Genomic DNA, 27,296 nt, shown 5'->3' with positions numbered 1-27,296 from the left:
AATCTTTCCAATTCTAAAAGAAATATATTAAAATTTTCTGTAAATTCATGAACTTAATGTCAACTCAAATTAAACAAGGTAATGACAAAGCTATTTGTTCCTATTAGTGTCATTTCTCACAGCCATTATATCAAAAATCTCTATTCCCAGACCTAGTAACCACTTGCAAAATTATCCTTTTCTCTCCATTCCTACAGCCTCCACCTTAGTGCTGGCATTGGTCCTTTCTCATTTTTACTATCTGCAGGTACTTCCTCCCCAGATACCTTAGTTCCAGCTCACCCAGCACCCAAATGGTGTGCAACAGTGACACCTGGATTTTCTCTAACCATTATTTTTATCAGGGCATCTCTCCTTCAGGGGTCTTGCTGGTGTATTACAGCATCAAGGAACTCACTAGGCAGGCATCTTCTGCTTCCAAGTCCTTCTTCACTTCCTTAATTCTCTACTATTTTCTGGCTTATCTTGTGCCTCTTTCAGAAAAGTGAAATATCATCTCTGACCTTCTCTAGTATATAGTTTTCCTTTCCCCCTCTTAGAGCCTCAGAATTTCTCCGTTTTAACAACAGTTCCTGAGATTACATATCTTCTATGAATATTTTCTCAAGTACCAAAAAAAAGAATAATTTTCCTAATGACATTCAGTCTAAATTCTCCAGCTCAATTTACACACCCCTGCAACAACTTGTCTCAGGACTTTGCTGGTAAACTACACTTAAGACATTAAACGTATGCACTTGTTTAATTTGGGTCTCATACTTCATGTGGCTTTCTATCTCTTGTCAAAATGATTTCTTGGCTGTAAATCCCTGGTGGGCAGGAAACACTTAAACCTCAGTACAGAATCTGGATTAGCAGAGATTGGAAAAATAGGTGAGATTAGAAAAAACGTAAGACACTTTGAAAAAGACTCGGAAAATGGAAAACAGAAACAAATACCATTCTTTCCTCCCTGTGAGTGATAAATCAGGAGGAAATAAAGAGTGGATATTCAAACATAAACTATATAATAAAAAAAATTCTGATTATAAGAATTCACAAGTCATAGAATGGTAATTTCCACAAAAATGTGGCTAAACCAAATTCTGCAGGTGGTTTCTAATACAAACACATTAAATAAAGAAATCTAATGATGCAGCTGAATTATTTAATTAGTCCTCTCAATTTCCAATACTCTTTCCTTTGACCATCCCTTCAGGTCTCTTCAGAAGTACCCTTTTCTGGGCCAATGGAGATGCAATCTGGAAGTTGAAAGAATGGGTTCAATTTGGGGAGGAGTATCATACATATAAGAACCGGTTCTGGTGAGTGTAAAGGGCATAGACTCTGGATCCAGAGGGTCTTGTATGTGAACCCCAACTCTGCTACTTATTAGTGGTGTATTCACTTTGGGAATACAGTATCTTTTGAGTCCAAGATATCTCATCTGTAAAGTGAAAATAATGAACATGCATCGTAAGACTGCTGTAAAGACTAAATAACATAGAACAGAAGAAGTGCGTAACACTGCTACTTATATTTAGGTGATAGCTATTTTTCAATAGTTTATTCATTACATTTCTACGTTAGAATATAAAACAAACAAAATGTTAAAACTGTATTTCTTCAAAGGCCAATGGGAAAAAAATGGTAAAATGGAAAAAAGCCTCATGGATGTACAGACTTACTAACAATTCCACTTTCTTTTTTTCCAATTTGCAATCTGGTTTTGGAGGTAGAACCTCAGCATTTTTGTGACCTTCATGGGAATTCTTAAGTCCTAGTTCCCTTGGTTGACTTTCAATACCCTGTGATTTTCCATCACCAATAGGAGAGGTGAGAGTGGGGGGAGTGGGGGGAGAAGAACATGGTCTTTGAGTATTAAATCTTTGTTTTGGTGCAGAAAGCAGCTGCTCTGGAGGTAATGAGGTTGATCCATCTTGAAGTCCAAGTTTTTGGCTTTGCTCTTGAAGGGCTTTTTCTCGCTGAAGTTGCTGTTGACTTTTCTTCACAGGGAGAAGACGCCGCTGTGGTTCAAATGGATCTATATAAAAAAGAGAATGGAGAAAAATTCCTTTGTGTGAGCAGCAAATAATTATAATTTCTCTAAGAAAATAAAGCATTAACATTAAACTCTGATAATTTTGCAGAGTTTTTCTCCCTTTCTGTTTCTTAAAATCCTAGAGAAACACAGCCATCTTCTTGCAGAGTTTTGACAGTTCTCTGATCATACCGTTAATATTTAATAAAAACTACCTTAGTTCTCAATTATCTTTGAGGAGGTCCATTTGTCTGTGAGTTAGGCCTTAGAATACAAAGCAAGGTTTCAACTTGGTTTGCTAACTGCCGAAAGAATCTAATATGACCAAAGTAGGTAGACAAATGAATTCTCTGATATGTCTTAAATTTGATTTATGGTTCTGTCTGTTCTTTTGAAATACAATGGTGGTTGTTTTCAAATAGGCTTCATCTTTCTTAAATTTTAACAGATCTTAGGGTAATTTGATACATAGGTAGACATGATACACAAAGTATAGCTGAATGAAGTCTCTCAATTTTAGGAATGCTAGTTAACACTACATTGTTTTCTTTCATCTTCCAAACAGTCCAGGGCTGTGTTCCCCAAAGTGTAGTTAGCCTTTAATCAATGTATGCAAGTTAATTTTAATAGCAGCCTGAGCAAAGCAATAGAGGAAGATAAAACAATCAGGAGAAATTTTGTTTAAAAGCATTACGAACTAAATGATAACACTTCTATTGTACTTTTTGGATTGTCCATACCAGTGTTAACCTTGTAGGTCAGACAACTGGAGAATCTTGACTCACATTCATACTATACTAAATAAGAACTGTAAGAGATATTCTTTACAAAATGCCTGAGAAATGAAACTATGGTAAGTTCTAATGAATGAACTAAATGGGTTTTTTAAATCCTGCATATTGACCTTTGAAACAACATAAGCTTAATATTTAAATTTCCCAAAGGAGAGTTAAAAGCTTTGGAGTCAAAGTTCTGGTGTTGCTTTTCTCCACACCTCAGTAACCTTAGGCAAGTCAATTAATTATTCTATACCTCAGTTTCTTCATCTGTCAAACTGGTTGAAAATTTACTTGCTCTACTTATCTCATGGAGTTGGTGTAAGAATTAAAGAAAATATTTTCAAAGACATACAATCAAAAGTAAAATGTTATTGTTGACTTTAGACAGAAACACAAAGTAGAGTACTACATCTTGCAACAGAAACTTATTCTTGGCTACTCATCTTTATTCACACCATCAGAAAATGTCATGGAGCCTGCTTACCTTTCAGTTACACTTGTTAGCTGAATTATTAATATCCCTCTGAAAGTCAGTAATGCAGCTTCCATTTTATTTTGCATTTTCACAGAACCTATCTATGAGATTAAAAATGCTAACTTTTAAACTCCCAAACAACAAATCAGGTCACTTAAGGATTAAACATATGACAAAAAACCTCTTGGAACTAATGAGTCATTACAGCAAGGTTACAGAATACAAGATTAATATACAAAAATCAATTACTTTCTTAGCAGCAATGAACAAGTGGAATTTGATATAAAAAACACAGTAACATTTACATTAGCACTCAAAAAAAAGAATTACTTAGGTATAAATCTAACAAAATATGTACAAGATCTGTGAGGAAAACTACAAAACTCGAATGAAATCAGGGAACTAAATAAATGGAGAGATATCCCATATTCATTGGTAAGAAGACTCAGCATTGTCAAGATGTCCACGTCAGTTCATCCTAATTTGATCTATAGATTCACCGCAATACCAATCAAAATCCCAGCAAGGTATTTTATGGATATTGACAAAATGATTCTCAAGTTTATATAGAGAGGCAAAAGACCCAAAATAACCAACATAATATTGAAGAACAAAGCTGGACTGGCACTACTTGACTTTAATACTTACTATAAACTACAGTGGGTATCAGCAGAAGAATAGAGATCAATGGAATAGAACAGAGAGCCCAGAAATAGGCCCATATTAATACAGTCAACTGATCTTTGGCAAGGGTGCAAAGGCAATACAATGGAATAAAAATATTCTTTTCAACAACTGGTGCTGGAACAACTGGACATCCTCAAGCAAAAAAAATAAATAAATCGGGCTTCCCTGGTGGCGCAGTCATTGAGAGTCCGCCTGCCGATGCAGGGGACACGGGTTCGCTCCCCCGTCCGAGAAGACCCCACGTGCCGTGGAGCGGCTGGGCCCGTGAGCCATGGCCGCTGAGCCTGCGCGTCCGGAACCTGTGCTCCGCAACGGGAGAGGCCACAACAGTGAGAGGCCCGCGTACCGCAAAAAATAAAAATAAAAAATAAAAAATAAATCTAGACACAGACCTTATGCCTTTCACTCAAAATGGATTATAGACCTAATGTAAAACTACAAAGTATAAAACTCCTAGAAGACAACACAGAAGAAAATCTAGATGATCTCAGGCACAGCAATGACTTTTTAGATATAACACCAAAAGGCACTATTCATAAAAGAGATAACTGATAAACTGAATTTCATTAAAATTAAAAACTTCTGCTCTGTGGAAGACAATGTCAAAGGAATGAGAAGACAAGTCACAAACTGGGAGAAAACATTTGCAACAGACACATCTGATAAAAAAGGACTGTTATCTAAAATATACAAAGAACTCTAAAAACTTAATAGTAAGAAAACAACCTGATTAAAAAATGGGCCAAAGACCTTTAACAGACACCTTGTCACCAAAGAAGATACACATACAGCAAATATGCATATGAAAAGATTCCAAATCACATGCCATCAGGGAAATGCAAATTAAAACAAGATACCACTACACAACTATTAGAATGGCCAAAAATCTGTAACACTGACAACACCAAATGCTGGTGAGGTTGCGGAGCAACCAGAACTCTTCCGTTGTTGGTGACAATGCAAAATGGTAGTCACTTTGGAAGACAGTTTGGTGGTTTCTTACAAAACTAAACATACTCTTACCATACGATATAGCAATCGTGCTCACTGCTATTTTTTTTTTTTTTTTTGCGGTACGCGGGCCTCTCACTGTTGTGGCCTCTCCCATTGCGGAGCACAGGCTCCGGATGCACAGGCTCAGCAGCCATGGCTCACAGGCCCAGCCGCTCGGCGGCATGTGGGATCCTGGACTGGGGCACGAACCCATGTCCCCTGCATCAGCAGGCGGACTCTCAACCACTGCGCCACCAGGGAAGCCCTCACTGATATTTTAAAGGCAATAAAAACTCATGTCCACACGAAAACCTGAACATGGATGTTTATAGAAACTTTACTCATAATTGCCAAAACCTGGAAGCAACCAAGATGTCCTTCAGTACGTGAATGGATAAACTGTGGTACACACAGACACTGGAATATTATTCAATGCTAAAAATAAAAGAAATAAGCTGTCAAGCCACACAGAGCATGGAGGAACCTTAACTACATACTACTAAGTGAGAGAAAACAATCTGAAAAGGCTATATACTGTATGATTCCAACTATATGACGTTCTGGAAAAGGCAAAACTACGGAAACAGTAAAAAGATCAGTGACTGCTAAGGATTGAGGAGAGAAGGGATGAATAGGAAGAGAAAAGAGGATGTTTAGGGCAGTGAAAATACTCTGTATACTATGACAGATACATGACATTATGCATTTGGCCAAACCCATAGCATGTACACCACCAAGAGTGAACCCTAACGTAAACTGTAGACTTGGGTGATAATGATGGGTCAATGTAGGTTATAACGAATGTGCCACTCTGGTGGAAGATGTTGATAATGGGGGTGGCTATGTACATGTGGGGGCAGGGAGTAAATGGGAAACCTCTGTATCTTCCTCATAATTTTGCCATGAACCTAAAACTGCTCTTAAAAAAAATTAGGTTTTTAGGAAGAACTGGAAAAAAAAGGAACATACTGTTTTACATACTTACATTGGGGGCTGCAAGTATCCAGAAGACTGTGGTAAACTGGGAGCAGAAGTACAGTTTAAAGGGGGCAATCCATAGCCACCTCTAGCCATTAAAAATGGCAGCTGTCACTAAAAAATTTAGGTCAGTGTTATCAGACATTTTGACTTTTCACCAGAAAAATTCAGATTTTTATGGAAAATATAGGGAATTGCATCAATCAAGAAAGTCTAGGTTATGCCGTAGAGGCAAAGAACCCTGGAATCTTTGTGGTTTTAAACAACAAAGGTTTATTTCTCATTAATGCCATGTGCCAACTGAAGGCCAGCAGCAGCTTTCTGTTGATCAGTCTCTTAGGGCTCCAGGCTGACTGCACAGCCATTTAGTGTTGCTAGCCCCCATGGCAGGTGAGAAGAGAGCTCAGGAAGGTCCTGGTTCAGCAATTAATTGCTCTGACCCAGTAGTGACATAACACTTCTGCTCACAATTCAATGCTGAACTAGCACTTGGTCTGATCCAAAAACAACGGTAATAGGAATATACTGGGAAGAGAAGTGAACTAGAAGTATTTTCACCACTATTAATTTAAAAAGAAATTTAAAGATTAGATAATCCAAAAAAGGAAAAATAAAAAGACAAACACATTTCTGCGTTAAATCAATCCAAGAGGCTGAGTTTGTGAACTTTGTTCTGTATCGTTTACGCTCTACTTTCTCCTACCAAGGCAACCATCATTTGAATCATGTGTTGATCATTCCCTTCCTTTGCTTTTTATGTCATACTGCATCTACAAATATTTCTTTAAAATTTTATTTTGTTTTAACTTTATATAAAGGGTGTCATGGTGGATGTAATCTTCTTTAACTTAATATGATATTGCCAATATTCATCCATATTGTTCATGTGGCTTTAGCCATTCAATTTTAATGCTAATTTAATTTTAATGTTTCCTCTTGTATAGGTACAAGAATTTACCTTAGATACCATCTAAGAACTGTTGTGTCATAAAGTATAACTTTAGGAGAAATGTCAAATTGCTTTCCAAAGTGCATTCCCTCTGGCAATGTATAAGATCCTGTGGATGCACCTTCTCTTCAATATATAATAGTATCAGACTGGTTTTTGTCAATCAAATGTGTATGAAGTAGTATCTCACTGTGGTCCTGATTTGCAATTCTGATTGTTGATGGTGATAAGCATCTCTTCATATTTCCCTTACTAAGAAATATATATTCATATCTTTTGTTGATTTTTCTTTTGGCTTGTTTGTATTCTTCATATGTCAGCAGCAATTGGAAAATATAATTAAAGAGAAGATATTTCAATACTAGAAATTATCAAGTATCTAGGAACAAATCTAGCAAGCAGGTGTTCAAAACCTCTACAGGAAAAATTCTAAAATTTTATTAGAAGATATTAAAGAAGACCTAAATAAATGAAGACACATACTGTGTTAGTGGTAGTGTTCACAATGTGAAAATGTGAAATCTCCCCAAATTGATCTAAAGACTCAATGCAATTCCAATAAAAATTTCAACTGGGTTTTCCATGAAATCTGGTAAACTCACAAAATTTTTATATGAAGGGGTACAAGTTCAAGAATAGCAAGGAAACTTACAAAGAAAAAGAACAAGGGGACTAGACTACTGGCTATCAGGAATATTGCAAAACTTTAAAACACTGTGGTATCAGTGCAGGAATAGATAAGACGACCAATGGATTAGAATAAAGAACAGAGAAACAAGCTCATACATGTTTGAAGCACTGCTGTACAACAGAGGTAGCATAGCAAATCAACAACAAAAGGTGGGATCTCTTCAATAAATGGACCCGGGGGGAAAATGGTTATCTATATGGAAAAGATGAAATCAGATCTATCCCTCATATCATATAAAAACAAACAAAACACTCACCAAATGGATTAAGGACTTAAATGTCAAATCAACACTTTAAAACACATCAGAAACACATTTCTTTACACAATGTTTTGAATCTGCTACAGCTTATAATAAAAACGATTTTTAAAAACTCTTAATTGAAAATAGGGATTAATATCTTTTAGAACTTACAGTAGGGTGCTAATTTCTTAAAACACAGACAATGTTGACTATAAAAGAAGAACTAACAAATTTGTCCATATTAAAATTAAATACTTTCTTCATTAAAAGATAAAAGTTAAAAGATAAATTACATACTGTGAGAAGATATTCATAATATAACTGGCAAAGAACTAGTATCTAGAAAAAAGAACTCAGAACTTCCCTTGGGACACAGTGGTTAAGAATCTGCCTGCCAATGCAGGGGACATAGGTTCGGTCCCTGGTCCAGGAAGATCCCACATGCCATGGAACAACTAAGCTAGTGCGCCACAACTACTGAGCCTGCTCTCCACAACTAGAGAGCCGCATGCCACAACTACTGGGCCCACATTCTGCAACTACTGAATCCTGTGCGCCTAGAGCCTGTGCTCCGCAACAAGAGAAGCCACCACAATGAGAAGCCCATGCACTGTGATGAAGAGTAGGCCCCGCTTGCTACAACTAGAGGAAGCCCGCACGCAGCAACGAAGACCTGATGCAGCCAAAAATAAATAAAATTAAAAAAAAAAGAACTCATGAGTATTTTCTTTAATTAGAAATTGACAGCACTGTTTGTTTACAATTTTTTTCATTACAAAATAAACTATACATTAAATAATATGTATGTCTCTGTTACATATACACATCCAACTTGTACGAATTATAAAAACTCATAACACAGTTTTATAAAACATGACTACAGTAGACGTAACTGATGTTCAAGGACTGACACATTACCCCTCTTTTGGAACACACAAGATAATTTTACTTCCTGTCCTCCAAGTCATATGACTTACTTTTGCTAAATGAAACATAAGTAGGAGTGACACCTGTCATTTAGTGGTGGAAGCATTTAATTCCCAATGCTCAATTCTCAATCTTCTCCTGCCACGGTGAACTCTTATGACAATACCAAATCATGGTGTGTAGTGACCATGTCAACCCATGGAAGACATGAAACTAGAGTGAAAAAGAGATCTTTATTATTCAAACAACTGATACTTTAGGGATATGTGTTACTGCAGCTTAAATTGGCTTAACCTGGTTTCATAATTATCAGTACTTCTGAAAGTGTATTTGCCCCTTCTTGTTCATAGTCCCTTGCCTTCCCACCACCCTGAATTTTGTGTTTCATTCCTTTGAATTTCTTTATATATCTCCTATATTCCTAAAAGAATATACCTGCTTTGTATGATTCTGAATTTCTATAAATGGTATCAGATTGTATATATTCTTCTGCAATTTGTTCTTTTCATATATTGTTTATGAAATTTATACATGTTAATACATGTGACTATAGTTCATATATTCCTATACTATATATACTATATTCCTATATATTACTATACTATTCATATAGTAGCCCAGTGGATGATTATACCACAATTTATTTATCCATTCCCTTGTTAATGAACACTTGGGTTGTTTCCAGCTTTTTAATATTATAAACAATATAAACAAGATTATTAAGAACTTTTTGACTTTCCCAAATGCCCATATGGGCTTCTCTAGAGTAGTCTTGTCTTTATTTTTGCTGGCAACCAACTCCATCTTCATAGATTATTTAAATATATTTTTAAGGCTGGAGAACAGCTGGAAGGAGCCTTAAAAATTAAAGATTCAGCTGTTCTAGTCTTATAAATAAGAGCTCCAAGACAAAAAGATTTAGAAGCAGAGCTGGGAGATCTTCTATATACCAATCAGTGTTTGGCTATGAGTATACAAAGATGCTGAGATGTTTTCTTAAGGTGATCAAAGACTAGTGAGTTGACATCTATGTTCTAACCTCTCACTGAAATGATAGGTCTTTAAGTTAAGGTCCTTCCACCCCCTCTCTATGCCAAATTACGAAGATATTTAGAAACGTAGTTCCACATAATGAACCCAATGTTTAACTCAGACTTCTACAGTAAGTCTTCTTTCCCCTGGCAAACTCACCTCTGCTAGCACATAATCTCTGTGAAATTTTGCCAAGCTCCATCCAACCACCAGCACAGTAAAGTTCCTGCTAATTCTGTAGCAAGCTCTTGTACAACATCTACTATCACATTATATTATAGTTTGTCTCCTCATTAGACTATAAGCTCTTTGAAGGCAGGGATGAGGCCTTGTTCATATCAGCATCCCTAATGCAGATGCTGATATCTGTAACTTCTGGTCAGACCAGAAGCACGGGTACAAGTACTCCATACATCTGAACATGGGAATGTCAGTTAATTACAAACTGTAGTGTAACTTTTATGATATGTTTTTAAAGGTCTCTGGACCAGTCAAAATTTCCTCGATCTACATAATCTACACTGGCCTTACATTACAAATTTACTTCCTTTTCCACTTGTCAGTCCTAGATTATTTTCAGAACCATGCTAAAAAAGCACAAGCTTACCTGAGAAAACATCCAGTTTTCTCACATACTCTAATTAAAGGCATGGCAGAGCTTAATTTTCTCCCAGAATGTATAAGTTACGGCACCAAGAATGGTGTAAGCTCACAGAAGTGGTGTGCGCTGCCAGTATCACCGTACAGAACTTTACGAAATTTCAACCACAATCAAAGCACACTTTATATTACCAAGAGTTTCTCACAAAGTATCAGCAAACTTAATTTCTTCATTGAAAGATAACAAAATTGTACAAGTCCATTCAATGATTACGTTATAAAGCTGGAGAAGGAAGCACAAAATTTTAGCTTACACTAAAGTCAGTAGATATGGATGGATGGATGGACAGAGGCGTAGATAGGTAGCTAGATATTTCACATCTATCTTCTCAAAGACCCTTTTGGTTTGCTGACTCTCAAGAATTGGAAAGAACTGCAAAAATCACCTGGCTGGTGAAAGCAAGACTCCAGATGTCTTATGAAAAGCACCAACTTTTTGCATTTATTCAGACCCTTGTGATCCTTTTTCCCAATCACTGCCTGCTTCTATAAATTCATCACAAATCTAATATGGTGTGCGCCCCTTCTCCTTCCTTTACTCAGACCCCAACCCTCCAACCACTGGTCTATGCAGCAATCCCCCTAATAGGTCACTTCCTCTCCCAAGTCCCCTTCCTTTCACCGGAAAAAGTCAGATCCCTGAAATAAATACCTGAAGTCTCTTTTCTAAAAGTAGACCCCAGTCCTCTGTGCCTGCCCCCCTCCCCTAGCCGTGGCTCCAAGTACATCCACTTCTGGCGCCCTCTCAAGCCTCTCCTCCCACTTATAGCTCCTTCCCCTAACACAGATAATCCTTTTCCCCGCCCCCTTCCCCTCAAAAACTGCAGCCCCGCCCCTTCCCCTTAACAGACCCAAGAATTAAATCTGTGCAGACCCGTCCCTTTACCTTTAGTCTGCTTTAGTCGCCTCAGCTCCTCCTCAGAGAATCCGGCCCAACCCCGCGCCATCCGCCTCGATTTGCCTGCACGCCTAGAACGCCCAAACCTCAGAACCCCAATTGCCAACAGAACTACCCAGGTACATCCGGGTTCTTCCCCGGCCGCGGCTGACCAACCAATCAGCGCATCGAGCTCTGGACGCAAGGCCCCCTCTCCCCTGCCGCCGGACCCGGCTCTCTTCGAGGCTCTCTCCGTCAGTGCCGGACAAACTGCGTGAAGAAATCGTGGCCTCGCAGACATTCATTTCCCCTGACCTGGCTGCTCTTTCTCCCTGTCTCCTATACTTGTTGGGTTATCGCTTCAAGAGGTAAAGGGGGAAATAGCGATGGAAATAAAGGTGGAGATAAACAGGCAGTGAGGAAGTGACTACGAGTCGGTGGCGGAAAGGGAGGACAGTGCTGCCTCTTGGCGCCCTCGAATTTATTGGGGCGGAGCACTCTACGTGTTGGTGGTGGAGGGTTTCGGTGCGTGGCTTGTAGTGGCTTATTCCAAAACTGCGCTGAAATCATCCCGCAAGTTGACTCAAGAATGTTCAGATTTAGGCTTTTAATTACAAAGAATCATTTCAGAGGGCTGGGGTATAATAGTGGAAAAGGAACAGACACGTTTAACAGCGTAGCCAGGTCTCCCCCAGGCTGCAGCGACTCATTTCTGTTCACTGGGAGTTGGTTCTTCGATTTTGTGAAAGATTCTCGCTAATCTGTAACCTTTCTCCTAAGGGATGTCTAAATCCCTCTTAAAAATGATCTGTCCTCTGTTTTTATGTTCAGAGAAGACAATGTAAAAACGTCGGCGCTGGGGATGGGAAAACACTTCCTAGGCTTCTCCCTCCTGGAGTCCTGATTTCAATGTTCTGGTACTACCTTGAACACGTTACTACTCTGGGCTTCCATTTTCTCATTTTAAGCAAGATTTTGGAGATTAAAAGATGCAAACGTTGTCAAAGTACATATAGATCAGGATGATTTAAATGAGACCACTTCATTTTTCGTGTTTCTCTTTTCACTGTTTTTCATTTTTAAAACCAGTTTTGGCTTAAATTTAAAAATCACATGTGTGGTTTCTGGTTTTAGTGTATCAGTATTTTTAAACAAATTGAAATAAAGACTACTACACCAAGAAAAGAGTTGGAATGAATATTTCAAGCTTAAATAGGTGATTAGAAGGTGAAGGGTGTTTGGAATTCTCTTTGTAAGCTTTAATCTTTTAAACTTAAAAGCGATTTCATAAATTTAGGTGTGCACAAACTCTTCATTTTAACTGTGGACTCATTTTTCCTAACATTTAAAAAAATGCTATCCAAAAGGATTGGAGGAGCCAGATTCATCCAGTTTTTGAAGCTAGACTAAATACGTTAAAGTATACAGATAATCTAGCTTCAAAATAGTAGATGGGGATCGGTACATTCTGGTAGTTAATTCAGTTTGCCATTTACAGGCATCAGCTATCTAGTTCCATCTAATAAAAATGAACCACCTTGTATGGCCCATGTTAAAATTTATACATAAACATTCTTTAGCTCACTTTGGGTAGATTTCAAGAAGTATCAGTAATCATAATAGAGATGGAAATTAAGGTATTTTAAAAAGTTTTGCATTAACCCTGAATGAGAACCAAAGCATGAGCAAGATTATGGTAAAAGACAACGTCTGTATAAAGTTATAATTTCCAATTTGCAAGCTTCTAAATCTGTTTTTTGTTTCTGTTAGCTCTTCCTTATGGTGACTGGTTTCTTCAAATAATGTATATTTTATTGGGAGTTTATCTTCAAAAAAGTTCTGTAAGAGCCCTTTATATCTTGGATTGAGAGACTACAGATTGGTTTTGCTGGTCCCTAGAACTTTCATTTGCTTTAAACCAGATTTAAGGTAAATTTTTAAACTTGTAATATAAATTTAGATCTAACCCCCAAGTATGATACAGGCCTCAAGTATCTGTAGATGCCCTTAAAAAATATATATATATATATATAACTCAGAGATAACAGTTTTCCTTACTGCTTTTACAAAGCAGTAGGCTGAGTTTTTTCTAGTCCTCTGTTACCATGTGGACCATCCTTTCCACACTCTGAACTTTATTTCCATGATCTTGTCTTCATATGTGTTTAGGAATCAAATCCCCAGCACACATTCAGGTAGAGTACCCCTTGGATTTGCTTTCTACATCTCTTTTTGCTTTCTTTTAAGTTCTGTGATGTATTTTTTCTTTTAAATAAAAACATGTTGTGTAGTATACAGCATTTTTGTGTTTGTAGCAAAAGGGGACCATCTGTGACAACTTAAGACTATTATATTGCCTCCAGTTGATTCTCCAACAGAGAAGCTAGAGTAATTTTTTAGAAAAGAAAAATCTAATGTCTATAGCCTGCTTAAAACTGTAGAACAGCTTCCCGTTGCCCTTTGAATAAAATCCCAGTTCCTACATGAGCCTGCATGATCTGATCCCTGCCTACCTCTTACATGACCATTGTGCTGTCTTTCCCTTTATTCCACATTCCCTACACTCCAGCCAGGTTGGCTTTCTTTGGAGTTTTAGAACATGCCAGTCTCTCCTGGCATCCCCTACTGCCCTACCCAAGGTGTTCCCAACTCCTGTTCCATTTGGCTGTAATGATCTTTACCTTATCTGGCTGGCTCTTTCTGCTTCAGGTTTTGACCTGAATGTCCACTTAGACTTCAATGACTACCCTATTCTATCCAAATAGCACCCCAGTTTTTTACCTACATTTCTGTGTTATTACTTTCATTTAGCACTAATTACAACTCCTAAATTATTTGCATTTGTTTATTTTCTGTTTCCCTTTACTAGTTAATATCTCCACAAGATCAGCTGATGCATCTTTTATTTACTCAGTGTATAACAGTGTTTGACACCTACTGAGCGCTCACATAAATATTGAAAGAAGAAACCTTTCAAACTTAAGTATTGAAACATTTCCACATCTTATATATTCTGAGATTCCTTTCCAGTATGAGTTTCTATGAACCCCATTTGTTACTTATTGCTAGTTGCAGCCATGGCCTCATGGTTTAGTAAATAAAAAACATTAAAAATAGGCGGAACAGGGACTTCCTTGGTGGCACAGTGGTTAAGAATGTGCCTGCCAATGCAGGGGACGTGGGTTTGATCCCTGATCTGGGAAGATCCCACATGCTGTGGAGCAACTAAGCCCGTGCGCCACAACTACTGAGTCTGCGTTCTAGAGCCCGTGAGCCACAACTGCTGAAGCCAATGCACCTAGAGCCCATGCTCCACCACCACAGTGAGAAGCCTGTGCACCACAATGAAGAGTAGCCTCCACTCACAACAACTAGAGAAAGTCTGCATGCAGCAACCAAGACCCAACGCAGCCAAAAATAAACAAATAAAATATAAATAAATTTATTAAAAAAATAGGCTGAAAAGAATCAAGATGCTATTTTATTTTTTATAAAGCCTTTAAAATAGCATTTCATCAGTATCCCATAATTTTCAATATATGTCTTGCACATCTATCAGATTTATCCATAAGTAATTAATAACATGATGCTATTGTAAATAGCAATTTTATTCAATTTTTAATATGTTGTGTCTACTATATAGAAATAAAATCAATTTTTGTTGATCAACCATGATAAACACACTTAATAGTTTTGTTTTTTTTTAATTTTGTATTTATTTGTTTTTATTTTTGGCTGTGTTGTGTCTTCGTTTCTGCACGTGGGCTTTCTCTAGTTGCGGTGAGTGGGGGCTACTCTTCGTTGTGGTGCGCGGGCTTCTCATTGTCATGGGTTCTCTTGTTACAGAGCAAGGGCTCTATGTGCACGGGCTTCAGTAGTTGTGCATGGGCTAGTTGCTCTGCAGCATGTGGAATCTTCCCGGACCAGGGCTGAAACCTGTGTCCCCTGCATTGGCAGGCAGATTCTTAACCACTGTGCCATCAGGGAAGCCCAACACACTTAATAGTTGTAGCAGCATTTTTTAAAGTAGATTTCATTGGATTTTCTACCTGGATGATCATGTTGTCTGCAAACAACAGTTTTACTTCTTTCTTTCTTCTAATCTGCATACCTTTTTTTCTTTTCTTGCCTTATTGCACTGGCTAGACCCACCAGTATAATGTTGAATAGAAAAATGAGATTGGGTATCCTTTCTTGTTTCTGATCTTAGGGGAAAAGCATAAAGTCTTTCACCATTAAGTGTGGTGCTAGCTTTAGGGTTTTTTTTGGTAGATGTCCTTTATTAGGTTGATGTCCTTTCTATTCCTAGTTTTCTAAGAGTTTTTTTAATCAGAAATGGATAATGGATTTTCTTTCATGTGTTTTCTGGGTCTATTGACATGATAATATGATTTTTCTTTATTAGATTCTTAATATGGTGAATTGCATTGATCAGCTGGCCAATGTTACACCAATCTTGCATCCTGGGATAAACTTTACTTAGATGTAGTATAGTACATTATGCTTTTTGTATATTGGATTTGATTGGCTAAAATGTTGTTAAAATTTTTGCATATGTTCATGAGAGATATTGGTCTAAAGTTTAATTTTGTGTAATGTTTCCCTTGTTTGGGGGTCAGGGTAATACTGGTTTCACCAAATGAGAAATGTTTTCTTCTCTTTGATTTTCTGAAAGACTTGTGTAGCATTGGTATTAATTCTTCCTTATATACTTGGTAGAATTTACCAGTGAAGCCATCTGAATTTTTCTTTGTGGGAAACTTTTTAACTACAAATTGAATTTCTTTGATAGATAAAGGCCTACTTAGATTATTTATTCTTGAGTGATTTTGGTAGTTTTTCCTTCAAGATATTTCTTTGTTTCATCTAAGTTGTTGAATTTATTGGCATAAAATTGTTCATAATGTTCTTATTGTTCAGGAAAGGGTTAGCTCAGAGGGTTTGTGATGTTCAAACTCTGCACATTCCAAAGAAATAACTGGCCCTTGACTGGCTCCTGGGAGAAAACCTCTAAGCATCCTTCATGATAAGATTGTCTTTATATGCCTAGGGTCTTTGTGCTTGTCAGATAGTTTATGCTAACAATGTGATTTATGGTGAATGCCTATTTTTGTTTACCTGGATTTCTGGGCCATACTTTATCAGTTTGATCTCTGGAGGGGCTGGAGACTGGATAGCTAAAATCAGTGATGTTGGTGTTCCATGCCTGCATGACTTGACTCCCAATAAGAACCCTAGACAACAAGGTTTACGTGAGCTTCCCTGGTGGCAATACTTCATATGTGTTGTCACACATCATTGATGGGAGAATTAAGACCTGTCCATACAACTACATTGGGAGAGGACAACTAGAAGTTTATATCTGATTTCTTCTGGGCTCCTCTCTGTGTGTTTTGCCTTTTCTGATTTTAATATGTATCTGTTCACTGTAATAAACTGCAATTGTAAGTATAACAGTTTTTCTGAGTTCTTTGAGTCTTTCTAGTGCTAATCATCAAAACTTAGGGTGGTATGGGGACCCCAACACTTATCCTTTTAATATCTGTAGATTTTGCAATGTTATCACTTCTCTAATTCCCGATATTGGTAATTTGTATCTTATCTCTTTTTATCTGATCACTCTCCTTAGAGGTTTAGCAATTCTGTTTTCTCAGATAATCAGCTTTTGGTATTACTAAATTTCTCTATTGTTTATTAGTTTTCCACTTTGTTGAGTTCTGCTCTAATCTTTACAATTTTATTTCTTCTGCTTACTTCATGTTTCATTTGCTCTTCTTTTTCTAGTTTCTTAAGATAGAAATTGAGGTTGTTGATTTAAAACTTTTCTCTCTTCGAAATAGGTGTTTAGTGCAATAAATTTTCTCCTAAGTACTGCTTTGGCAGAATCCCATGAATTTTGATGTGCTGTGTTTTTTTCATTCAATTCTAGTTTCTCTTTTGATTTTATCTTTGAGTCATTGATTAAAATTCTGTTGTTTAGTTTTAAATATCAATATTTGGAGATTTCTAGAGTCCTCTCTTACTACTGATTCCTAGTTTAATTTCATTGTGATCAGGTAAGTAGTATATATAATTTGAGTCCTTTTATATTTATTGAGATATGTTTTATGCCCCACAATGTAGTCTCTCTTGGAAAATATTCTGTGTGCAAATGAAAGGAACATGAATTCTGTTGCTGTTGGATAGAGTGTTCTATTAGTGCCAATCAGGTCAATTTTGTTTGATTGTGGTTTTTAAGTCTCCCATATTATTACTGGCTTTCTGTCTACTTATTCTGTTTATTGAGAGATGAGAAATGAAATCTCCTACTATAACTGTGGATTTGTCATTTCTTCTTGCTGTTCTCTCAGTATTGTGTTAATGTCTTGAAGCCCTATTATTAGGTGCATGAACACTTAGGATTGTATGTCTTCTTGATTATTAGACCCACTTATAAAATATGTCCTCCTTTTGCCTGATAATATTTGTCTTAAATCTATTTAGTCTGATATTAATATGCCACTCTAGTTTTCTTTTGAATAATGTTAGGATGGTATATCTTTTTTTTTTCTTTTAACATACTTGTACCTTTCTTTTAGGCAGCATTGGTCTTGCTTTTCTAGCCAATATAGCAACTTCTGCCTTTTAATTAGTGTGTTTATACCATTTATATTTAATGTGATTATTATGTTTAGGTCTTAAACCTCTAAGCTAAACCTTAAACCTTAAACCAAAATATTCCAGTCTTTGATTTCTCTTTGTCTTTGTTGTTTGTTCCCCTTCCCCATCTTCTTTTTCATTAAAGTTTTTAAATGATTCTATTTCCTTTGGTAACTTATTAGCTATAACTCTGTTTTATTATTTCAGTGGTTGCTTTAGAATGATAGTATACAGCTTTAAATACAGCTTTAACTTATCACAGTTGACATTCACATAATATTATAACACTTCACATATAAGAAACTTACAAATATATATTCTACTTCTCTTCTGCCCTTTATTATTTTCATGCGTTTAACTTATACATGTTATAAATCTCACAATATATTGTTATTATCTTCATTTAAACAATTATTTCTTTAAAAGATTTAAATAAAAAAGTCTTATATATTTACTCATATAGATACAGATTTCTGTGCTCTTCATTCCTGTGTGCAGATCCGTATTTTCATCAGGTATAATTTTCCTCCTAAAAGGCTTAACATTTCTTCTAGTACTGTTAAAGTCTACTGTTGATGAATTCTTTCAGCTTTTATATATGTAAAAAAGTCTTTATTTTGCCTTTGGTTTTTGTTTTTGTTTTTTTGTACTTGAATATACAAAAAAGTTTTATTCATATCAGGCAAAATACTGGGAACAGTCCCAATGTCTATTGCTTAATTACTGGATAAACAAATTGTGTTTTACTCATGTGATAGAATACTATTCAGTAATAAAAAGGAATAGACTACTATTATTTCTTCAAATATATTTTCTGTCCTCCCTGCTGTCTTCTTTTGGGGTTTCCATTACACATTTGTTATCCACTTGAAGTTTTCCTGCAGTTCACTGATGCTCTTTTTATTTTTTAACATGGTTTTCTTTCCCTCTTTTTGCTTCATTTTGTATAGTTTCTATTGTTGTGTCTTCAAATTCACAAATATTTTATCCAATGTCTAACCTTCTACTAATCCCATCAAGTGTATTTTTTCAACACAGACATTGTAGTTTCTTTCTATAGATGTTCTGTTTGGATCTTTTTATATCTTTGGTATCTCTCCTTAACTTTCTGAACATATGGAATACAGTAGTGATAAATAATGTCATTGTCTGATGATTTTAACATCTGTGTTAGTTCTGGGTCAGTTCTAATTGATTAATTATTTTCTTCAATATGATTCATATTTTCTGGCTTCTTTGCATGCCTGGTAACCTTTGATTTGATTCAAGATGTGAATTTTATCATGTTGGGTGTTAGCTATTTTTGTTTTCCTATAAATATTTTTGAGCTTTGTTCTGAGATGCAGTTAAGTTACTTGGAGATAGTTTTATCTTTTTGAGAATTTTAACTTTTAAAATTTGTTAGATGTGACCAGAGAAATGTTTACTCAAGACTAATTATTTCCTACTACTCCGGCAAGAATCTGTTGAATACTCTACCAAACGTTCTGTAAATTACGAGGTTTTCCAGTCTGACTGGTGGCAATAGCGCCTATTCCTGGTCCTATGTGGGTGCTGTGTATTGTATTCTCTGGTGCTTTTGGATAGTTCTTTCCCTGGCCTCACACAGTTTCCTCACATGCATGTGCTGATCACTATTCTGCTGCATATTTGAGGGGACCCTCTGCTGATCTCCATCATTCCTTTCCTGTGCAGCTCTTTCCTTTCTGGTACTCTGTCTTGGAAATCCTGACCCCCTTGTTTTCCTGGTACTCTGAACTTCATCTCCTCAACCTAGGGAGTCCAGCAGGCTTTGCCTGGATTCTCCCCTCTCCCCCACCCCATTTGGTGGCCTAGGAGCTCTCTCAAGGCATTAAATTGGGGAATCATAGGGCTTGTTTCATTTGTTTCCCATGTCTCAGGGATAACTATTCTCCTTTGCCTATGTCTTGAAAATCATTGTTTCATATATTCTATTTGCTTGTTTGTTTGTGGTTGTTTTAGGAGGAAACATAAATTCAATCCCTCTTACTCCATTTTGGTCAACAGTGCAAGTCCCAGCACTGTTTTAAGTGCTTTACATATATTAATTAAGCCTTTCAACACTGTGGAATACTTTCAACTCATATTCCCGTTGTGTAGATGAGGAAACTGAGGCACCAAGAGGCTGTGAGTTGCCCAAACTTGCATAGCTTGTTAGTAATAGAGCTAAGACTCAAACTCAGACAGTATGACTCCAGAATCTATTATCTTACCTACCTGCCATTCTGATTTTGTAGTATTCCTCAGTTTATAAAGAACTGTGGCATACATCTCATTAAATTCTTATGTAACTGAGTTCTTAATTCCATGTTATTTGCATTTTCAAAACAGTATGCTTATTCATCCAGAAGAATCTTTAGTAAGTGAAATACCATGTGTCCTGACAAAGAGAAATGAGAAATATTTGTGAAGTGTAGCAGAAGCACTTTTTAGTCATTAACTCTCCCAATTTCACTCAACCTTGGAATTTTCTGACTTGGTTTCCCTTAGCTGGTCTTGATTTTTGCCAACTTCTCTTACTTCATTCTTTAGACTGTTACAGATTGCCTAAAAGTTTCCCTTTTTTTAACCTTTGTATTCATGGCATCAGGTACTAGGAAAGATGGTGGTTATTTGTAAGCAAGAGGCTTGTAAAAATGAAGTACTACAAGTAATTTAACAGTTTGCATTTTCCTTTGGGAAGCATTCAAAGCTCTTTCCATTAGCTTTTGAATTCTAATTTATTTCTTTGTGTTTGAACTGTTGTCTGTCTCCAAGTGTGTAACCATTAGGCAGCTAGGAGAGGTATGTGGGAAAGTATTTCTGTTTATGGCTACATTACAAGTCACATTACAAGTCACTTGAGATGGTGACTCAATGAATGAATGGATGGATGGGTGAATCAGAATATGCTGGTGGCCAATTGGAGGAGCCAAAGGGAGACCAGAGGGCAATATGCTGCAGACAGCATATTCGCTATGAAGTGAATATCTAGCACAGAGACAATTGAGTCTTGACCACATGATGTCCTGGCTTTGGGATGTCTATTCTATTTGCATTTGAATCCAGTTGTTTTTTGATTTCAGAATTCCTCACACTTAAAATAAGAAATCATACTGAGTTTCTCTTTCCTTTTCCATATACTGTCTTCACTGGAATATTTTAAATATATTTCTCAATGAAGAGGCAATGCCTTTTCATTACACTGCTATTTCAAGCATATTTAAGAAATGAAAATACATTAAAAGCATTAATTAGAACTTCTGGGCAAAATAGGTCTCCTGTTTAGTCTTCAGTTTAATTACTGTGTTATTCTGCCAGCTTTCTCCAGAAATAATTGACTGAATGAAGTAATTTCCTTGGATATTTACAAACACTATGACTTGTAAAGGTCTGTGAAGTCCCATTTGGCTGGAAGTGGGACTGAGGATGACCTGGCAGTGCACAACTGTTATTTTGGGCTTAGCATATTTTCATAGTCACCAACTCAGGAAGATAATAGGAAGCAAACAGAGGAAGGTAAAATGTTTGGCCTTTATACACAATCCTAGTTTTGTAATTTTAGCTATAAGTTTACTTAAAAAATGAGAGAGTGTGGAGACACGACAACCCAAAACCTATGGGATGCAGCAAAAGCAGTTCTAAGAGGGAAGTTTATAGCAATACAATCACACCTTAAGAAACAGGAAACATCTCGAATAAACAACCTAACCTTGCACCTAAAGCAATTAGAGAAAGAAGAACAAAAACATCCCAAAGTTAGCAGAAGGAAAGAAATCATAAAAATCAGATCAGAAATAAATGAAAAAGAAATGAAGGAAACGATAGCAAAGATCAATAAAACTAAAAGCTGGTTCTTTGAGAAGATAAACAAAATTGATAAACCATTAGCCAGACTCATCAAGAAGAAAAGGGAGAAGACTCAAATCAATAGAATTAGAAATGAAAAAGGAGAAGTAACAACTGACACTGCAGAAATACAAAAGATCATGAGAGATTACTACAAGCAACTCTATGCCAATAAAATGGACAACCTGGAAGAAATGGACAAATTCTTAGAAATGCACAACCTGCCAAGACTGAATCAGGAAGAAATAGAAAATATGAACAGACCAATCACAAGCACTGAAATTGAAACTGTGATAAAAAGTCTTCCAACAAACAAAAGCCCAGGACCAGATGGCTTCACAGGTGAATTCTATCAAGCATTTAGAGAAGAGCTAACACCTATCCTTCTCAAACTCTTCCAAAATATAGCAGAAGGAGGAACACTCCCAAACTCATTCTACGAGGCCACCATCACCTTGATACCAAAACCAGACAAGGATGTCACAAAGATAGAAAACGACAGGCCAATATCACTGATGAACATAGATGCAAAAATCCTCAACAAAATACTAGCAAACAGAATCCAACAGCACATTAAAAGGATCATACACCATGATCAAGTGGGGTTTATTCCAGGAATGCAAGGATTCTTCAATATACGCAAATCAATCAATGTGATACACCATATTAACAAATTGAAGGAGAAAAACCATATGATCATCTCAATAGATGCAGAGAAAGCTTTCGACAAAATTCAACACCCATTTATGATAAAAACCCTGCAGAAAGTAGGCATAGAGGGAACTTTCCTCAACATAATAAAGGCCATATATGACAAACCCACAGCCAGCATCGTCCTCAATGGTGAAAAACTGAAAGCATTTCCACTAAGATCAGGAACAAGACAAGGTTGCCCACTCTCACCACTCTTATTCAACATAGTTTTGGAAGTTTTAGCCACAGCAATCAGAGAAGAAAAGGAAATAAAAGGAATCCAAATTGGAAAACAAGAAGTAAAGCTGTCACTGTTTGCAGATGACATGATACTATACATAGAGAATCCTAAAGATGCTACCAGAAAACTAATAGAGCTAATCAATGAATTTGGTAAAGTTGCAGGATACAAAATTAATGCACAGAAATCTCTGGCATTCCTATATACTAAAGATGAAAAATCTGAAAGTGAAACCAAGAAAACACTCCCATTTACCATTGCAACAAAAAGAATAAAATATCTAGGAATAAACCTACCTAAGGAGACAAAAGACCTGTATGCAGAAAATTATAAGACACTGATGAAAGAAATTAAAGATGATACAAATAGATGGAGAGATGTACCATGTTCTTGGATTGGAAGAATCAACATTGTGAAAATGACTCTACTACCCAAAGCAATCTACAGATTCAATGCAATCCCTATCAAACTACCACTGGCATTTTTCACAGAACTAGAGCAAAAAATTTCACAATTTGTATGGAAACACAAAAGACCCCGAATAGCCAAAGCAATCTTGAGAACGAAAAATGGAGCTGGAGGAATCAGGCTCCCTGACTTCAGACTATACTACAAAGCTACAGTAAGCAAGACAGTATGGTACTGGCACAAAAACAGAAAGATAGATCAATGGAACAGGATAGAAAGCCCAGAGAGAAACCCACGCACATATGGTCAACTTATCTTTGATAATGGAGGCAGGAATGTACAGTGGAGAAAGGACAGTCTCTTCAATAAGTGGTGCTGGGAAAACTGGACAGGGACATGTAAAAGTATGAGATTAGATCACTCCCTAACACCATACACAAAAATAAGCTCAAAATGGATTAAAGACCTAAATGTAAGGCCAGACACTATCAAACTCTTAGAGGAAAACATAGGCAGAACACTCTATGACATAAATCACAGCAAGATCCTTTTTGACCCACCTCCTAGAGAAATGGAAATAAAGACAAAAATAAACACATGGGACCTAATGAAACTTAAAAGCTTTTGCACAGCAAAGGAAACCATAAACAAGACCAAAAGACAACCCTCAGAATGGGAGAAAATATTTGTAAATGAAGCAACTGACAAAGGATTAATCTCCAAAATTTATAAGCAGCTCATGCAGCTCAATAACAAAAAAACAAACAACCCAATCCAAAAATGGGCAGACGACCTAAATAGACATTTCTCCACAGAAGATATACAGACTGCCAACAAACACATGAAAGGATGCTCAACATCTTTGCTCATTAGAGAAATGCAAATCAAAACTACAATGAGATATCATCTCACACCAGTCAGAATGGCCATCATCAAAAAATCTAGAAACAATAAATGCTGGAGAGGGTGTGGAAAAAAAGGAACACTCTTGCACTGCTGGTGGGAATGTGAATTGGTACAGCCACTATGGAGAACGGTATGGAGGTTCCTTAAAAGACTACAAATAGAACTACCATATGACCCAGCAATCCCACTACTGGGCATATACCCTGAGAAAACCATAATTCAAAAAGAGACATGTACCAAAATGTTCATAGCAGCCCTATTTTCAATAGCCCGGAGATGGAAACAACCTAAGTGTCCATCATTGGATGAACTGATAAAGAAGGTGTGGCACATATATACAATGGAATATTACTCAGCCATAAAAAGAAATGAAATTGAGCTATTTGTAATGAGGTGGATGGACGTAGAGTCTGTCATACAGAGTGAAGTAAGTCAGAAAGAGAAAGAAAAATACTGTATGCTGACACATATATATGGAATTTAAGAAAAAAAATGTCATGAAGAACATAGGGGTAAGACAGGAATAAAGACACAGACCTACTAGAGAATGGACTTGAGGATATGGGGAGGGTGAAGGGTAAGCTGTGACAAAGTGAAAGAGCGGCATGGACATATATACACTACCAAACGTAAGGTAGATAGCTAGTGGGAAGCAGCCGCATAGCACAGGGAGATCAGCTCAGTGCTTTGTGACCGCCTGGAGGGGTGGGATAGGGTGGGTTGGAGGGAGACGCAAAAGGGAGGGCATATGGGAACATATGTATATGTATAACTGATTAAATTTGTTATAAAAAAATGAGAGAGTGAAGCATTGATTTAGTCTAAGACACAAGTGGTTGGATAGTGATTTCTGCGTGTGTGGTTGTTAGAATATCTTGTTAAATTATGAATAGTCTAGAAGAAATTTACAAAGCTTTGACTATCAATAGTCAAAGCTGAAACATTGGCTTATCAGTCATAGTATAAATGAATCACCAAGGTCAGCCTTTTAATGTTATTGATTTACTATTCTGTAATAAAGTGTTTTGTTTTGTATTAAATAATAAGATCTGATTTTGAAGGCATAATGTCAAACTAGAGAGCAGACAAGAAGAAGATTAGACTGGAAAATTTTATCTGAGGCAGCCTACAGGAAATTCCAAAAGACAAGTATAAATGAAGCTTTTAAAGAATTGAAGTGGAATGCCAAACTGCAGTACTGTGGGTTCAAGTTTAAAGATGTCAGTCCCTACTCAAGGAAAAAAAGTGATACAGAAACTTCAGATGGTCTTCAGAAGGAATTTCAACTGTGGTAATATTTACAATGTGATGATTTCAAAGTGGCTATTCATGGTCTTAAAATATTGAGAAGTAGGGAGAGTAGAAGTAATACTATTGGGTAAGGTGTTTTAAAAAACAAAAGCAAAAACAGAATAATAGAGGTGATGAATGTCCTAAGAGGAATTCTAAAAAGTGAGATGGTTGAAGCTAATGTTCTTATGGAGCATATAGAGGGAATGAATCTACTTTTAGTTCTTACTTGGATCTACATTTTACCTGCACAGAAGGATGAATACCTCTCTCTCAAAGGTGACCTGAGAGTAATCTAAAGTGAATTTTAGTCTGTCATATCATGAGTAATTTAAGTTCAGCTATCTCAATCATAACTTACAAATTTGGTGACAAACTATTGAGTCATTTTCATCTGATATGGTAACAGCAGGTTTTGTAGGACATGAAGATTATACAGTTTTGTGGGGCCTCCTTAAGAAATAAAGATTACAATATTATAAGTGCACACTTACTTTCAGAGACTTGGAAGCCTCAAGCAAGTGGAAGGCCCTCAAGCTTGAGCTGTAGTAGCCTCAGGTAGTCAATCTGCTTCTAGTAAACAAATTTCATTTAATTTATACAGGATAAAAAGATTCATGTAAGTGAAGTGTAACTAGAATATCAGTGTGGTGGAAAGAGGAGTGGATTGGGATTTAAGATTTGTTTTCTAGCTTAGGCTGATTCATACATTTCATTGTTTATTTACTGAGTGCAGCATTGTATTGGGCTGGCCAAAAAGTTTGTTCTGGTTTTTCTGAACAATGCTACCAAAAACCTGAATGAACTTTTTGGCTAACCCAATAAATGGCATTATGGAAGTGGCTGTGAATTCAAAGAACCTGTACTTAAGGAATAAAGCATTCCATGCTCAATTTGAATTTGGGAAAGAGTGTACACACCACCCCTTTTAGTGAGACACAACGGACTTTAGCATATTAATGGCTCTGAGAGGTGTTACTGTTAACAAACACATCATGTACATACACACAAGGTGAAGCTTCATTTGTTCCAGTTTTTAGCTCTTTTCTTCTTTAGTATGTGTAACACATAGTAACATCACCTGGAAGACATTTTGGGAAATACTGCTATGAGGAATTATCTCTTTCAGCCTCCTTAACTGTTACAGGTGTTCTTAGATTTTCCTCTTTGGCCAAGTGAGAACTGTCATTCTTGAAGGACTCCACATTCCCAGCAGTGTATTTTAGGCAGACTTGCACACTTGGACTCAGTCAGCAGCTCTTATTAAATGGTACCACCCATCGAGCAGAGATTGGCAATGGGGTGTGAATAGGTGCTTAACAGGGGTGGAGGGACTGGCCCGTCACAGCCCAGGCTTGTTCTTCATGATTCCCAAGAAGACTTGCCTTTAAGCATCCTTCAGCCTTCTTAAGTGAGCTCTCTGCTTTGATAGTTTTCTTTCCGTGCTTGTTTGTAGAAGTCATTACACTTAAGTGGGAATATCACCCAAGCAACCTGTGCAGTGGTTCCGGGGCCCAAACAAGAGGGAGATTCTGCCCCCCTTCGGAGCATTTCTGAATGTAGAGGCCTGAAAGGAAGTCTTTTTGCCAAGAATGGTTTGGAATTCAAACTTAATGCCAGAGCCACCACACCTTTTTTAGGGTAATTACCACTTAACCAAACATTTCTGAGTTCCTTATAAATTGGTCCCCTCAGTCACTTAATCATTTTAGTAGCTCTTCTCTGAACTTAGTACAAGTTTTCCACAATTTTGGTAACAAGGTGCTCTGTAGGGAATGCAGAGTCCAGGTGCAGCAACCTTGCCAGGGCACTTGGTGTGGTGGGAGTGAGCAAGAGAAAGATGACAACCAGCCAGTATCCCTTAGGCTCTTATAAGTGTATGGCAGCTTTCCACCAAATGGAGTTGAGCTCACAGTAAATGCATAGGTGAGTAGACAAGAAATTGCCCTTTCCTCGATTCA

General features: G+C 36.9%; 1 protein-coding gene and 1 long non-coding RNA gene across 6 annotated transcripts in view; one reads left to right on the top strand and one right to left on the bottom strand.

The window, feature by feature from the left end:
- Positions 1-12,060, bottom strand: part of GORAB (golgin, RAB6 interacting) — a 78,278-nt gene extending 66,218 nt beyond the window's left edge. Inside the window, exons 1-2 of one of the 2 annotated variants that reach the window (XM_081225697.1) lie at positions 11,319-12,060; positions 1,672-2,023 (exon numbers count right to left, since the gene is read on the bottom strand). In XM_081225697.1, the coding sequence (XP_081081823.1) occupies positions 1,672-2,023; positions 11,319-11,610 (644 nt within the window). In that variant the 5' untranslated portion in view covers positions 11,611-12,060. The remainder of the gene's footprint in view (positions 1-1,671; positions 2,024-11,318) is intronic. The other variant, XM_081225698.1, reaches the window with a different exon arrangement.
- The window catches only part of LOC308612896, a 62,759-nt gene continuing 47,054 nt past the window's right edge, over positions 11,592-27,296 (top strand). For 3 of the 4 annotated variants that reach the window (XR_014015155.1, XR_014015156.1, XR_014015157.1), the window contains exon 1: positions 11,592-11,677. This is a non-coding gene — a long non-coding RNA (uncharacterized lncRNA). Of the gene's footprint in view, positions 11,678-13,079; positions 13,239-27,296 lie in introns of all 4 variants that reach the window. The other variant, XR_014015158.1, reaches the window with a different exon arrangement.

The sequence above is a fragment of the Mesoplodon bidens genome (assembly GCF_964165515.1).
Source record: "Mesoplodon bidens genome assembly, chromosome: 2".
NCBI lineage: Eukaryota > Metazoa > Chordata > Mammalia > Artiodactyla > Ziphiidae > Mesoplodon > Mesoplodon bidens.
This window is presented reverse-complemented; position numbering and strand designations above follow the sequence as displayed.